Source organism: Tyto alba, unplaced genomic scaffold, assembly GCF_018691265.1.
Source record: "Tyto alba isolate M040663 unplaced genomic scaffold, T.alba_DEE_v4.0 Super-Scaffold_38, whole genome shotgun sequence".
Lineage (NCBI taxonomy): Eukaryota > Metazoa > Chordata > Aves > Strigiformes > Tytonidae > Tyto > Tyto alba.
Genome location: NW_024881313.1, coordinates 35,554,170 through 35,571,099, shown reverse-complemented (window position 1 = coordinate 35,571,099; position 16,930 = coordinate 35,554,170). Strand labels below are relative to the sequence as shown.

Here is a 16,930-nt window from a genome sequence, read left to right as displayed (position 1 = left end):
CTCCAGTGTAGAACTGAAAGATAACAATCCTTTCAAACTTAAATAGGATGGTATTTTCTTAATAGGAGAGGGGCTTCTTCTAACTCAATTTTAAAAGCTGGTCTGAGCAAACTATCTGGAATCTTTAAAGTCAGTGGGAAGAAATAAAATACTGTATAATGCAAATCATCTGACCTGTGTTAGATCACAGAATGTGATGAGACACTAACTTCAGGCCCCGGGATGGATATGGAGCAAATCCTCCTGGAAGCCATGAAGGACAAGAAGGAATCAGTTAGAAACAGCCAGCATGAATTTAGGAAGGACAATTTTTGCGTCTCAAACCTGATTGTCTTCTATGATAAGATGGCTTAGGGAGGGAAGAGCCATCCATGATCTCAGATATTGGTTATATCTGGTTTGGGAAGGTGAGCTCTAAGCTAGGCAGAAAATTGGCTGAACTGCCTGGTTCAATGTGCAGAGATCATCAGGATGAAGTTCAACTGGCAGCTGGTTACTAGTGGCTCAGAGGTCAGTCCTGGGACCAATACTGCTTAATGGCTTAATTAGCAATCAGAAGAATGTGGTAGAAATTGTCCTCAGCAAGTTCGTAGATGATAAGAAACTGAGGGTGAGCAGTTAGTACACTGGGGGCAAGGCTGCTCTGCACTGAGAGCTAGACAGATGGAAGTATGGGCTGCAGAATCCTCAGGAAGTTCAGCAAAAGCAAAGTCTTGCACCTGAGCCAGAATAGCCACATGTGGCACACTGAGAAATTAGCAGTTTTGCAGAAAAGGACCTGGGGTGGACAGCATTTTAAACATTAGTCAGCAGAGCAACAGAGATCTACCGTGTACTGGGCTCTATTAACATGAGTCTGGCCAGCACACTGAGGCAATTCAGTCTTCTGGTTTGGGCACCTGTGAGACTGCATCTGGAGTATCTTGTCCAGTTCGGGGAGCTTGGGGCTCCCTAGTGTAAGACAGATATTAACATACTGGAGAGTGTCCAACAAAGTGCCACTGAGATGGTCAGAGGACTGGAGCGGAGAGGCTGAGGGAATGGGGAGCTTGGAGAAGAGAAGGTTAAAGGGAGGATCTGATTGGGATCTAATTAGGTAAGGGATCTAATTGTTGTCTTTACTTAATGGGAGGTTATGTAAGGAATTGAACTAGTGTTTTGTAGTAGGCCCACGGTAAGAGAATGAGAGAGAATGAGTTGGCTGTGAGGGATATTCCAATTAGCTACCTGACAAAAAAGATGACAGTGTGAGTATATAGCATTGCAGTAGATTGTTCAGAGAGGTTGTTGAATATCCACCCTTAGAAAAACTTAGAACTTGACTGGACGAGATGCCAAGAAACTTGGTTTGTGTTGGAATAGCTGTTCTTCAGAGGTCCCTTCCAATGTGCTTCATTCTATGTGTTTCTAGTATACAGATATTATCCAAGGCCAGGATAAAAGGGTCAGAATTTGCTCATAATAGTGGCAATGAAACATTTCCAGAGAGATTTTCACTAAGCCCCTGCACAGAGTAGTGAAAAATAGTGGAAAGAGAAATAATGGTCCTCAAATTGCCACTGGCAACAAGTGTGGTCCTGCCTGTCAGCATTAGTGTGCTGGATTTGTGAATATGAGTTCTTATCACTGCTTGTGTCAGGTCCCTTGGTGTCACCAACACAGACACCAAAAACAGGAATTCCATTTTCATTGGTATAATTTCTGAAAGACGCTTACTGCTCATCATGGGTTTGCATTCACCTTGTCTTCAAGCAAGCCTAAATGAAGGAAGACTGCTGACCAAAACAACTCAGTCTTGTGGAAGCCAAACTCCTCTACTTTATGTACTGTGTGCAGTCAGGTGCCAGTGGTTGCTGGGTGAGGTTCATTTTGTTATGGAGAGCAAGCTGTTGTTCTCTTACAAAACCCTCCAAGATAAAAGAGGGATATTTATGGTATTTGTAGTAAATGCAGATCATACGACCTGTTCCTCTATACTTGATTGTTAGATTTCATAGCTACAACAGACTCATAATCTTATTTTATGTATTTCTTTTACCCAAGGATAATTCTAGTTGCCATCTGTTCTACTTGCTTCCTCAGAAAGTCAAGATAGATAGCACAGAATTACATGTTAAAACAAGCTTGAAGTTGGGCTAAAGGCTGGCTTTACATTTGTCATTTACTAGTTTTTAAATGGTTGAGAATCTGCAATAGATACAGAAGAAAAAATAAGTGGTTTTCTGGGAGGGTGTTCTATTGAATGTAAGTAATTAATTCTTTTCACTCATTTTATTTATTTAAGGTTGTTGTGAACGCACTCTTGGGAGCTATCCCCTCAATCTTGAACGTTTTGCTCGTCTGTATTGTCTTCTGGCTCCTATTTAACATTGCAGGAGTAAAATTACTTGGAAAAAAATTTTCCAAATGCACACTCAAGAAAGGAAATATCAGTTTAATTAATAACAAAGACAACTGTATTTTCTATAATGGAACATGGGCAAATAATGATGTAAACTTTGATAATGTTGGGATGGGATACTTGGCTCTTCTCCAAGTGGTAAGTTCTATAAAAAATACTCAGTTTTGTTTTCTTCAAGGAAATGTGTTGAGCAGATCAACCATGGGATGCCAATTACGCTTCTGTTTATCTCACTGAAATTGGGGATCTTTTAGCATCCATACATATTTTCTTATATATAAGCTGCTCAGTTCCTCCTAAAGAACACTTTAGCATATGCAACCTTGTGTTAAAATCAAGTACTGTGTTTCATGGCTTTTCAATTTTGGTTTTATTTTGATTAACATACTAAGCCTGAAATAGTCTGCATGTTACCAGATCTGAGGTTATTCTCATTTTCTTTAGTAAAAGTTAGTTCAGAGTGGAAGAGAAAGAAAAAGCATGATGTAGTTTATTTATATTTCTATATTTTATTTTATTGTATAAGTGATGAAATACTGGGATGCTAAATTGTTGATATCCCTAATGCCACAACATAGGAGAGAAAGGCATTTTTTATAGTGTCTGTTATCCCTGTATCTTTTCTAGATTAATTTCTTTACTGTGTATCCTCCAAAGTGCTCTATGATTTTGAAGAGTTGCTAAAAATTTCAGGAAGGAATTGTCTGCCATTTTCTTAGAAATGTTTTTTATTCTTTTAGGATATATTCACTAGTTAAGCTGAAAGTTTTACTGCTTTTTCAAAAAGCAGAGAATTTACAAAAATTTAAATTTAACAAGAATTAACATTAAAACACGTCACAGGATTCATGTCATATTTTTTTTTTTCTTTTCAGGAATGATTTTTTTTTTCTCTTTACTAAATTCCAGTGAATCATACTTCCAAGCAGATTTTTAGAAGTGATGCACATTTTTTTATAGCACACTGCTCACTTTTCCACATCTCTTAATACATTTATATTAGCTCTATCTAAATAAAAAAAAATAATAATTTAAGTGATAATAACCATATTAATGCATTTTTTTCAGGCAACTTTTAAAGGTTGGATGGATATTATGTATGCAGCAGTGGACTCACGTGAGGTATGTCACTAAAATGAAATTTTAGCTCTTTCCCTTTCCTTCTTTTCTTTCCTATCCATACAATTAATTTTTCAGTTTTGTTCGCAATATCAAGTCAGAAATACAAGCACATGAATGCATCAAACTATGCAGTGAAACAATAATCCTTGGAGTACCAGATATCTAGAGCTTAGACAAAAGAAAACTGGTCAAAATAGAGTCATACCGCACAAAAATGTACTACATCAAGAATGCAGAGAGCAAGATGTTGCAAGTTTTGGACAAGTCTATTTTGGGAACAGAATTTGGAAGGTCTTTGAGGGACTGTGCCTCTGAAGCAAATTTCCTTCTTTTTTAAAAATGTACAGGAGCATTAAAACTGCATGTATCTTTAGCAGTTATTTCTGGAGGTTTTCTTCCCTGTATTTGACATCTTTACTATTTCTTCCATATTTCCATGTGCTGTTTCTCACTCTCTCAGTAGCACAGCGTGTTCTAACTTTTCTACATTTAATTTAATTTGCATTTTTCTTATTCATTTGTCCTGGGTTGAGTGAGTGGTGGAGTTTTTTGGTGGCAGGGGAGGGGGCTATTGGGGCGGCCCCCTGTGAGAAGCTTCTCAAAGCTCCCCCAGCTCCACGTCAGCTCCACTTCTGTTTGGGAAATTGAGCCAATCAGCTGCGCCTCTGCGATAACGTATTTAAGAAGGGACGTGGTGACGGGCAGTGGGACTTGTGAGGAGGAGTTGCTGCAGCTGCATGAACACCAAGGTCAGTGGAGGAACGGAGGAAGAAAGGAGGGGGGAGGTGTGCCGGAGCAGAGACCCCCCTGTATCCTGTGGTGAGACGGCAGGGCGGCCCCCCCCTGCTACCCATGGAGATCTACGGTGGAGCAGACATTGATTTATGGCCTGTGGCTTCTGCTTGCATGATCAAGGTTCTGTGCCCGAAGGAGGCCGGGGTCTCGTGGGAAAAGGCAGCCCTGCTGCTGTAGTCCAGTGCTGGGAGGATTGCAGCATGCAGGGGAGTCCCACGCCGGAGCAGCTCGGGAAGGGCTGCAGCCGTGGGAGGGAATCCAGTCGGAGGAAGTTAGTGACCCATGACGGAGCAGTGTGGGGAACGCTGCGGCCCATGGGAGGAACTCATGTCGGAGAAAGTTTGTGGAGGACTGTCTGCTGTGAGAGGGGGACCACAATGGAGCAGGAGGAACAAGTTCCGGACACTCCCCTCACCGAAGCTGAAGGAAGTGGCAGCACTGACTGCACCCCCCATTCCCTGCCCCTGCGCCACTGGGGGAGCGGTAGAGATATTGGGAGCAGAGCTGAGCTCGGGAAGAAGGGAGGGGTGGGGGGAAGGTGTTCTCAAGATGTGGCAATGCTTCTCACTGTCCTACTCTGTTATGTGTTGTTAGTGTCTGTAATAAATGTATGTTCTATTTTTTTCTTCCCCTAATGAGTCTGCCTTTTGCTCGTGATCATAAAGGGGAATTTCTCCCCATCCCAGTCCTATCTCAAACCCCAAGCCTGGCTCTCTGTCCCTTCTCATTGCCGGAGGGGAAGGGAGAGAGAGGTGCTGCATTGTGGTTGGCTACCAACCAGGCCCAAACCACGACATCATTCAAGGACTGTACTCTTGAATGTAATGTTATAACTGCTAGTTAGAAAGATTGTTCCTTGTAGGGATGATCATAGTGAGCTGGCTTTTTAAAACTGCTTCTTGTCTGAGATAGCATTCAAGGGGATGGCGGTTCACCATTATGTCTAATCTGAGCTGGTTTTCTAATCTAGGCATTCACAGTATCACGTCTGATTGACACTGTTTATCTATTACTTAAGAATTTGCTAGAGCTGGATTTGGTTATATATCTTTATTTTAAAAACAGTAACAAGTCAGAACAAGGCAGTTGTTCTACTTGTACATTTAAATAAAGGTTTAAATGTGAAGAAATAACTTACCCCTCCTGACAATAAAAATATTTGTTATTATAAATTAGAAATTATAAAGCTGTGATTGTCTGATTTTTACCATATTTTTTTCCTGCTTTGATTCTTTTTTTAACAGATAGATGAACAGCCAAAGTTTGAAGCATTCTTAGCCATGTATATGTATTTTGTGATTTTCATTATTTTTGGATCTTTCTTCATGCTGAACCTTTTCATTGGAGTGGTTATCAGCAATTTTAACCAACAAAGGAAAAAGATAAGTACTACATGAACTAATTCAAGGTCTCTTGTAATCCCAATCTGATAAAGTGAATGCTATTTTGACATCAGTTGTCTATCGTTTTGAGCTGTTTGGAAAAATTAAAAATAATATTTAGATACCAAGTTTTGAAAACAAGAGTTGCCTTTTCCTCAAAGGAAATTGCCTTTTAGCAATTTATAAATTCTATTTGCATGCCAAGTCTTTAATTTGTTCTAAGTAGGAGGATGAGGAGGAAGGAGTTTGTCATTTTAGAAAAGAGAAGGTAAAAAAAGTTACATAGATTTTGCTACAGGAGAGTGGAATTCTTTTCTTCTGCTTTGAAGATTTACTTTGGAGAACAGAATATCCTTTTTTGCCGAGAGTAAACACCTAATAAATATGATAAGGATAATCAAGAAACACTACTGCTCATGGAAGAAATAACCACTGCTTTCCTGGTAAAGAAACTTAAAAATAACTTGTTAAACAGAACTTCTGAAACTAACTACATCTACAAAATCCTGTCGTCAGTAAAGTAACCCTACAGATTAATTTACTGGGATTTTTAAAAAATTCTGCATTGAGATCCAAACCATGGCCCAAGGAAGAGACTATCTAGAAATGTAAAGATTTCTTAAAGACCCTGAAGAACTGACTGCTTCCACTTTTCTCCTCAAAGTTGTTAGATTCCCTGTTCTTTTTATTCAGTAAGAAATGGCAGGCAAAATCTTAGAATGGAAAATGCAACAACTAAAAAAAAAAAGCAGAAGTCAACCTTCCCTGCTATACATCAACTTCTTTGTGACAAACTTATTTGTCAATTGAGCGGTATCCCTGACTTGTTTAAGGGCTTAGAGTATCCAGAACACTGAGGGAAATCGAGTCAATTTATCTACTTGCAACTCTTAAAATGAATAAGCATCTTGCTCGTTAAAACGATACCACAAAAGCAAACCCCGGCAGGAGGTTTACAGTTTCAGGGTTCACATTTGGAAGACAGAATCTCTGCAGGAGCCATTTATTATTTCAGTAGGCTGACTTATACACCAGGTGTCAAAGAATTACTGTCCTTGATGAGATAGATAGCAATAAGGCCCAGAAGAAAATCTTCTGCTCTCTGTATTTGAACAGAGAAAGCATATGTAGGGGTTGAGGAACAACAGTCCAACTTCATTATAATATTTTCCTTTTATAACAAAGTCCCAACAGACAGAAACAACACTTGTTAAGTACCTTATGAGCCTGAACACTTACTAGAAGTCAATGTGAATTTTCTTTTCTCAGTACATGCTCTAAGTGGGCATTTTTTCTTTTTCATTTCTTTGCTTCTTCTTGGGGATTTTCACTGAGATTTCATATAGTGAAGTTAAGCTGAATTTTCAGAGGTTTTGCTAGAGTGATTCAAAGTGCAGATGCCCTACTGAACATTGTTACCTGTTTGTTCTACAAAATGCTAATCATTCAATCCTTTTATGAGTGGCTTCTCCTGAATACTTGGTTCAAAGTGAGTGCTAAGTAATACAGGTGGTGCAGATGGGAATAAGATGAGCACCAGAAACTCGTTATCAGTTGATGACGCCCTTGTTGAACTTGGTACTGAAGTGCTGATTCATGATCTTCCATTTATTTGCTAGTCCAGCATTATACTTCTCTTTTTACCCTTCCCAAAAATTTAAATGGAAAATATTTTACTTGGTGAGTTTTATGTAATTTTAAAAATATGAAATAGATTTGTAAAACTTCACAGGGGCTCTCACAGTTGAGAAAACTGACTGAGGAACACTGCCTAGACTAGACTTTCACAATCAAACTCTGGTCACCTTTTGACAGTACATCATTTCAAAGAACAAGGGGAAGTGGAGAAATGGTGAAAATGCATTTTGTCTCTATGCTTGCTTAGATCCCATTTCTGACAGTTGTAACTTACTTTTTTTTTTACATAAACTTGAAAGTGTTTATTTAGTTGACTATGTAAACTTCATCTGAACAACAGTATTCTTTCCCTTTACTTAGGTGGAAAGGATCTATTTTTGACTGAGGAACAGAAAAAGTACTACAATGCCCTGAAAAAACTTGGATCCAAGAAACCTCAAAAACCCATCCCAAGACCATCGGTGAGTCCATCTTAAGTAGAATATGATAGAAGTTATAAAGATGATGACCATATTTCAACTCAGTATCCAGGCAACTGGAAATAAACTTCATGTTAAAGCCCATCATCTTCCTCATTCGATATCGTATTTACATTTTACTCTCTTAATTCCATCTGGTGCACTCTTTGTGGGTGTTAATTAAGGAAGTCTACAGCCTATTTATCACCTATTCAAGTGTACTTGTTTATAAAAGTTCATATTAAGTATTTGATATTCATAACATGATCATGGTTACTTAAGTTGCATGATATTGCTTCTGCAGCTAGATTGGATTATTGCAGGTAAAAATGAATAGTGAGTAGTACATGCCCCATGGCTGTTACTTACTTTTAAATAATCTTATGCTTTACTTTTTATAGTTTCTTAAATTTAATTCCGGGCTTGGCTTTACATAGTAACTATTCAGAGTTTTTCTTGCTTATGATATTTTAATTAGAATTGTTTATCCTAAAATGTCTGCTTCAATAAGTATTTCTGTTAAAAGAGCAATCACAGGGTACTCTGAATGTTTTCCTGCTGTATAATTTTTTGCTAAGGATACATGGTTGCATGATACCTGAAAATACTTAGCCAAGTACTGAGTGTTTTCTTTGAAAGTCTAAAGAAATCACCTAAAAATTCTCTGGTAGCTTATTGTTAAATTTATATTTTCTTACATTCTCTTTCTAAGCACAAATTAGTAATTATTATTTGAATATTAATTTGCCTGGGTCTTAGAATTAGCATTAAGCAGTTCTTGTTCTCTCTACAGAATGTGTTCCAAGGATTACTGTTTGATATGGTATCGCACAAAGCATTTGACATTACTGTTGTGACATTCATCTGTCTAAATATGGTCGTTATGATGGCAGAAAGTAACCAGAATGGCATCAAGGATGTTCTTAACAAAATCAACTTTTTTTTTGTGGCAGTATTTACTGCGGAGTGTGTCATTAAAATACTAGCCTTAAGACATTACTTCTTCACCAGTGGCTGGAACATATTTGATTTAGCTGTTGTGATCCTCTCACTAGTTAGTAAGTATCAGTCGTTATTAGATCCGGTAATGTGTCTTACCAATACTAAACCAATTTCAGTATGAAGTAACCATTTACATATATGGGATAAACAAGTTCCAGCTCCATTGTATTTTTTAAACCATATGCTAAGTGATTCCTTCTAAAAGGATATAGTTTTGTTTTCCCTGATATTTTTGCAGAGTACTAAAAGGTAAATGTATAGTTTTTAATTTTTTTTTTTAAAGTATGAGTTTTATTGAGTACCTAACAGAATAGAAATTTAATGCAGTAACATCTTTTATAAGTTACTGTACTTAAACTGTTGTCTTACTGTTTTTATGCTTCCAATTTACATATAATCACGTTAACTGTTGTTTTCACAATAAAAGTAAATTCAGGTCAAAAATATATTTGTATGAAAAATTGGAAAGGTTTATTTCACTTTCCAGGCCTTTTTTTAAGAAGGCAGATCCTGAGAGCTGATTTAGAAAGCTCAGGAAAATTTAGTTGCTCAGCACTATTCTAAATCTGGGCCACTATTTGTGACTGTGAAAAGTCTTATTAAAACTGGCTTGGTTTTGTTTTGCTTTTCAAATAAGATTAGATTCTTATCATTTCCCTCTACAAAGGGTCATATATAGCTTTAGTTTCTTGCAGAGTTTATTTGGTCTGTGCTTCCTACTTAGGCTCAGGTTATATTATAGAATAAAGGATGGGAAAGAAAAACTGATCTGAGTTCTCTGCTTCATTCCTAAGCACAGTACCCCTTTGCTATCCCACACAACCCATAAAAATGCTGACTACTTAAATCATCTGTTTGTAATCCTATTGTGTCTTTACTCTGATAATAGGATCACAGAAAGTGGTGTGATGCAGGACAAATACCAAAAGACAGTTTTCCTTATTCTCTCTTTTCTCTGCTCTCATTCAAGTACCAAACATTAATGACAGGCTCCCATTTAGCACGTGGCTTATGCCTATAGAAGAAGCAGGAATCAGACAGGAGCTAGGAGACAAACCCAATAGCTTCCAACAAAGGAGCTGAATTTTAGAGGATTTTTTAAGTATTTGAGCAGTGCATAATTTCATCCCCTAAATTAGAGAAATTAGGGAGAATGCAGTTTCCAAACTATACGTAATCTTGACACCTCTTTAATATTTCAAAGGTATTGCAATTTGTCTTTCTTTTCCTAAGCTCTTTTGTAAGCAATTGCAGTATTGATAATAATGGCTTTGTTGAAAGTGATGTAATATGATCAGTGTTACCTTCAACAGTTAAAACATAGAATATAACAAAATGGACATAAATAGGGAATTCCACTGATATGGCTTGACAACATTTTGTTCTCTTTTTCATCTCAAAGGTATTGGACTTTCTGAAGGATTTCGAACTTTGTTCTCTCCGACACTTTTGAGAATTTTTCGTTTGGCACGAATTGGCCGAATCCTGAGATTAATTCGAAAAGCTAAAGGAATTAGAACTCTTCTTTTTGCATTACTTATGTCTCTTCCTGCATTATTCAACATTGGTCTTTTGCTTTTTCTGGTTATGTTCATTTATGCAATTGTGGGCATGACAAACTTTGCCTGTCTTGGCTGGGAAGGTGGGATTGATAACCTTTTCAACTTTCAAACCTTTGACAGTAGCATTCTCTGTCTCTTCCAAATTACAACATCAGCTGGCTGGGATGGTCTTTTGGTCCCTCTTTTAAAAGGACCTAATTCATGTGCTCCCAACTTAAATTTAACAGATGAACAGAAAAAAAATTGCACAAGTAAGGAGGTTGGTATTTTATTTTTTGTAAGCTATGTCATTATATCATTTCTCATTGTTGTAAATATGTACATAGCTGTAATTTTAGAGAACTTCAGTGTTGCCACTGAAGAAAGCACAGATCCTCTTTGTGAGGATGACTTTGATATGTTTTATGAGACCTGGGGAAAATTTGATCCTCAGGCAACACAGTTTATTGAATATTCTGCTCTTCCAGACTTTGCAGATGCTCTGGCAGAACCCTTACGCATTCCAAAGCCTAATAAAATTCAGCTCATATCCATGGACCTCCCTATAGTCAGCGGGGATAAGATCCACTGCTTGGATATCTTGCTTGCTTTCACTAAAAGAGTCTTGGGAGAATCTGGAGATTTGGATGGTCTTGAATTACACATGGAAGAAAAATTCATGGCTGCCAATCTATCTAAAGTTTCTTGCAAGCCAATTACTACTACCCTTAAAAGAAAACAGGAGGAGGTGTCGGCTCTTGTTATTCAAAGGGCCTTCAGGAGGTATTTGATGCAGCGTTCTTTTAAAAATAAATCTTTCTTATACCGTCAGAGACGTTATAACAGTGCTATCTTTGAAGAAGAAACACATGAGAAGGAGAGTCTTATTGCATCAATGATTAATGAAAAAAATAGTAGGAAGCTAGATAAATCACTGACTGCGTCTTCCATATCTCTCCCTTTATTTTATGATGGTTTTACTGAAACAGATAGCGATAATGTGGATGTACAAGGTTGTCCCAGGCTGCAGAAATTTTGATTAAACCAATATCAGTTCTTTTCAGATGAAGAAAATATTTTGATCCCAGAGCATAATACTTTAGATTTAGAATAATGATGACATACTTTAAGTATTCTGATTGTTCAATTTTACAAATGCTCCTTAAAACAATTAATATTTGAACATTTATGTCATAATTATTAGGGGAAAATCAAACCATAGAATTTTTTTTCCTCAGTTACTGGAGTAGGTGAGTTTATTTTTACACCTGTCATTTTTTGTGTTAGTTCATATTTCGATGTTTACAGGAGAAATCTATAAAAGATCAGTTGTAGCTGATATGATTTATAAGTATGCAAGGCTGTAGAACAACTTATATCTCTTCAAAGGTAAAGCCTCATTTGAAAATTGTATTATTGTTGCAAAATTAAATAATTACTGCATTTTCTGTAAAAAAGTTAATTCAAGAAACTTGAGTATAATCAGCCAATAATTTCTGTGTTGTTTGGGACCATCTTCCTTCTAGTGCCTTTGGATGGATTTGTTTATGCTTAAGAATTTTTGAGATGTCTTTACATGTGCACCTAAATGGATTTATCATCCTCAGGTGTCTGTGCTTGAAAGTTGTATATAATTTGTTCTTTGTATCATTCAGTGTATGAAAATTGCGATAATAATAGCTACCAAGATCAAAGGATGTTATGCAAAAGTACTGCTTCCAGAAAATCTTAAGAACTATTGTACATAAAATTGCATCATTATACTCATGGAAAGTATTAGTTAGTAATCTGAAAAGGAGTTCATGATATTTATTATGAGATGATATTTATTAAAGTATTTAGTTGGTTCTGAAAAAAACACATGTATCAACAATGTGTATCAATATTGCTTTTACTGTTTTTTTTGCAGCTAACATTGGTCAGGTAAAGTGTCATGGTGCCTCAGAGCTATTGATGAAATAAGACTATTTTAGATTATTCAATAAAGAGTTCAGATGCTTAACGCATTTTTGTCTGTTTTGTAAGAGGTATCTTCAATTTCAGTTGATTACAAGACATAATCTGTTATTAGAGGGGTAGAACCAGTGTAATATAATTTTCCAAAAATAGCTAGCTATTAGCACAAGAAAACTGAAATTACTTTCAAGGAACCAGAAAAGATTTAGCATTTTCAAGGCAAGAATATCAGGAACAATAAGGTAATTATTCATTTTTTGCTGTCATTTCCCTTGTTAAATACTATTTAAATATGACAATTATAGTCATGTCGAAGCTATTTGTAGGACAAATAAAGGCGCGTGAAAGCTGAGAGTGAAGAGTTCAGATACAGAACAGTTTGAATTAGTTTTATTACTTCCAGAACCAGCTTCTGCTCAGAAAATAATTGGACAAAGAAGGTCTGCAGAACTCCTAGGATGACTCAGAAATTTGCATTCAGTGTTAGCACCACCGGGCAGTGGGATGCGGAGGTATGTGGTGGGTCTGCTTGAGACCTCCTCCTGTCCAGCTTGGATTGCTTTTGTGCCAGCTGTGCGTAGTAGTGGATGCTTTTGAGGTGAAACTATTTATTCTGTTCAGTGTGGTCTTGGGCTGAAATAGAGTTAATATTCCTTTTCAGGGACTAGATGAGTGCTGTGTTTTGGATTTAGCTTTGGGTTTGGTATGGGAAAAATGCTGATAGCACACTGGTGTTTTCAGCTGCTACCGAGACTTCAAGGACTCTCCAACTCCCCATGTCCTGCCCGTGCGCAAGAAACAGGGAGGGAGCATGAACAGAGACCCAAATTGGCCAATGAAATATTCCATATCATGGAAAGCCATGCTCACTATATAAAGGAGGGGTGGTTGGGAAGGAGCTCTCTCTCGCTCGCTTCTGGGATTGCGATTGTGGGATCTTGGTATCCCGGGGTCGCTGGCCGGGAACGGGCTGGGGATTGGTTAGCGGATGGTGAGCAATTACGCTGTACATTGCCTGGTTATAGATTTCTTTTTTGTTTTCCCCCTATCATCGTTATTGTTCTCGTTTTATTGCCATTATTAAACTGTTCTTATCTCAGCCTGCGAGTCTCCCTTCACCCCTCTAATCCCCTCCGCCATTCCCAGGTGGGGAGGGGGAAGGGAGGGTGATTAACTACGGGGGTTGGTTGCTGACCAGGCCCAAACCACAAGTGTGAGCAGGACTGAGGTGACAGTTTATGTTCAACAGTCAAATGCCATTAGATGGCAGCATTTACTACGTTTTAGAGTTTTTGACAGTTCTAGTATCTGGAACTGTGAATTCCTCCAGGTGAAACTGCCTGGACATATCTGAACTTCATGAGAAGTCGTCAGGAATACTCAGAACACAGTGTGAGAATGTTCCTTTCTGTTTATGAAGTTTGATACTTAAATCAGAGAACAGCAAAACCAAAGGAATATTGGATCCCTCCAGTCAGGAAACACTGCATGTAGAACAACTAGTGAATTCCTGAGGACCAGCAATATAATGCATAGAAACATTGCCTACTTAGTGGTAGTGCAGAAATCCATTATTGCATTTTCATTCTTCACTTTCCTGTGTAGAAATAGTTAGCAACTGACCACTGGTAATTAAGAGTTTTCTCCTACTTTTGTGATAGCCTTGTATCCATAAGAACAGGCCCCATAAAGGTTTTGTGGAAGCTTCCCTTTTACTTTCTGGAGCTCTTCAGTTATTGCTAATCTTGCAATGTTTGCACTACCCAGTGTTTTTTCAGGACTCAAAGAGGCCCTGCATGTAGTTAAGTTATTCAAAAATAAATGTACCAGGAAGAGAATCTCATCATGGCAACTTTCCCCTGACCCTACCAAAGCTTATTGTGCTTGATAAGTGTGTCATCTGTGACGTCACTATCCAAAGTCACCAGTGAGGTAAACACTCAACTTGAAAAATGCCCACAACTTGCATTATGCAAGGAGATGTGCCAAAATACGTTCTTCTAACTCATATTTAGAGTAAATGTTCCCATAAGAATAGCACACTCAACAACTGTAGCAGCCTTAGGCAGAGGTCAGGATTATTACTAAAAGTGACGAAGGAGTGGTCTATGATATTATGCTGAAACTGAATAGAACAATTTTTTCATTATTTATGAAAAAGTTACAAAGATGGAGGAATTGTGTTTAAATAATACTGTTAACAGCTGCCAGCTAATAGCAAGTCTGACTTAGACTTGCTTCAGCAGACTTTACAGGCTTACTTTCTGAAGTGTCTCTGTGTCACCTGCCAAGGAAAGGTTCTGCCAGTTGCTTTACAGAGATGAACAATAACAAGGACCTGGCACATGGAGCTGCCCATCTTTTCTGCTCCTCAGAACATGGACTGCCTTCAGAATGAACACCCTAGACCCTATGCCAGAGTACCTGCTGATCAGTAACATCCATTCTGGCTATCGGTCCCCTTCTGCTTTGGAGTTGCCTTGGAGATACCTTGGAGAACTGAACAGATATATTGTAGTTACTGAGACCTAATTCAGCAACCATATTGCAGTTCTGGCAGGCAGGATCACCATGTTTTGAGCAGGTCTCACTCCAGTGAGCCTTCTCTGTGGTTTCCTAACCTTCTTTTTACTGGTTAACATTAGCTTAATGTACTGTCTGCTAAGTCTGTGTGGCGGAAGCCCATGCAACGACTGCCTGTGCAAGCCAAAACTTATGTGCATGTTGACTCTTACATGTAGATAATGGTATGGGAGGAAGAACTATTTCAATTTCTGCCATCTCTCCCTTCTCCTTCTCATATCTGAAAAAATTGGTTGGTTTCTTCAGTTATTCCTAGGCTTGGATAACTCTTTTCAGTTTTAGTAGCTCAACAGCCGCCAAATTCACAAATGCATAGTTATTAATATTTTTTTGTATCATTATAAAAAAGTAATTGGCCAGTTTACATTTCATCAACACCAAGAATGATACGGAAACATAACAGGAAATTAAGAATGGAGTATCAGTAATCCCATTAGACAATTCACTTATCACAGTATCTCATCACAGATCCAAGATAAAGGTAAAAAAGCAACTACAGGTTGTGATGACTAACCAAATATCAGCATAACGATCCTTCCCCTTTGGTATTCCTAAGTGTCGTCAATATCTAGCAAGAGGAAGATAGCCTGAAACGAAAGATTAGAAGAACAAGAAATGATACAATAAAAGGTCAGATTGATTGTTTGGAAGCAGCTGATACCAAAGAAACCTCGAACAGGAAATAATAGTTCAGGAAAAGAGAGTGAAAATGAATGGGGAGATGAGATGAACTCTGGATGAGAAAGGACTACCTGGTATGTTGAATGCACACTTCAGGAATCACCGGTAATCACATACTGCCTGCTAAATCTAGGAAGGTTGAAAAGAGCACCCATTATTCTTTCCCTGCCCATATAACAGAAGATTCTAGTTTCAGAAATGAAAACTATATCATAAAAAAGACTCCACCAGTATCTCAGAGATCTCTATTCCTAAGAAATACATAAGCAGTTCCCAGCAATTTGATCAATCTACACCAGAAGGCAAAATGTCCAATATTTCTGTCACTTTGAACAGAAGGAGTATTTGGACTTCCTCCTTAATCTGGCAAAAAAAATAGTCTAAGTTTTGCTTTAAATGGGCACATACTGTCCCAGTTTATCTCAGGTATTGCTAATTCAGCCACAGCTTTCTAGTGCTCTACTACCAAGTGGTAGTCACAAATGATTAAGAATCAAATTCCTCATCTGTGGCAAATTAATGCAACTAGAGTATTGTCCAGTTTGGGGTTCCTCAAAACAAGAGACATGTTGGAGCAAGTCCAGTGGAGGGCCATCAAGATGTTGGAGGACGTGATATACAAGGAAAAGATGAAAGATTGGTTTGTTCAGTCTTAAGAAGAAAAGATGAAGATATGGATCTTACTTTTGACTTCAACTAACCGATGTGTGGTTGTAGAGAAGTGAGAGCCAAGCTCAGACGTACACAGTGATACAGATAGCAGTCAACAGGCACAAGTTCCAACAAGGGAAATTCTGAATAGATATTGGAAAAAATTCTGCAGTGAGGGTGGATAAACTTTAGAAAAAATTGTTAAGAGATGTTTGTGACATCTGTGTCCTTGGAGAAATTCAGAACTTGACTGGAAAAGACACTGACCAGCCCGATCTAGCTCCAAACTTGAATCAACCTTCGAAGGTCTATCTGCCTTGAGTTGGGTTAATTGAACTTACTCTATGATTCCATTACAGTAGCCACACACTTTTCAAACTTAAACATTATGGCTAAATAGGACTTACCCACATTAATCAACAGCCATTTGCGTTATTTGGGAGTCTGAGATTATACCAGTCAGTATTGTTTTGGGTATGCAGTTCTAGTCTCTCAGTAGGATAAGGTGACAAATTAGTGCAAATTACAAGAGATTTCTTATCTCTTGTGGATCCCCTGGGAACCAAATGATGAGTCCTCTGTAACTTCTACAACATCATGTCAGATTTCTTCCTGAGAGTTTCTTCAGTACCCCCATCCATTATGAATATTTGGATAAAGATATTGAGTGGTTGCAGAGCTGAATGTGGTGGCACAAGTTTAGGCTCTTTGCTTTGCCAA

At 37.9% G+C, this 16,930-nt stretch overlaps 1 protein-coding gene across 1 annotated transcript in view; it reads left to right on the top strand.

Moving 5' to 3' along the window:
• The window catches only part of LOC104363631 (sodium channel protein type 5 subunit alpha), a 54,448-nt gene extending 42,107 nt beyond the window's left edge, over positions 1-12,341 (top strand). The window contains exons 22-27 of the mRNA XM_033009717.2: positions 2,285-2,539; positions 3,470-3,523; positions 5,563-5,704; positions 7,699-7,799; positions 8,590-8,854; positions 10,201-12,341. Of these exons, the coding sequence (XP_032865608.1) occupies positions 2,285-2,539; positions 3,470-3,523; positions 5,563-5,704; positions 7,699-7,799; positions 8,590-8,854; positions 10,201-11,378 (1,995 nt within the window). The 3' untranslated portion in view covers positions 11,379-12,341. The remainder of the gene's footprint in view (positions 1-2,284; positions 2,540-3,469; positions 3,524-5,562; positions 5,705-7,698; positions 7,800-8,589; positions 8,855-10,200) is intronic.
• The last annotated feature ends 4,589 nt before the right edge of the window (positions 12,342-16,930 follow it).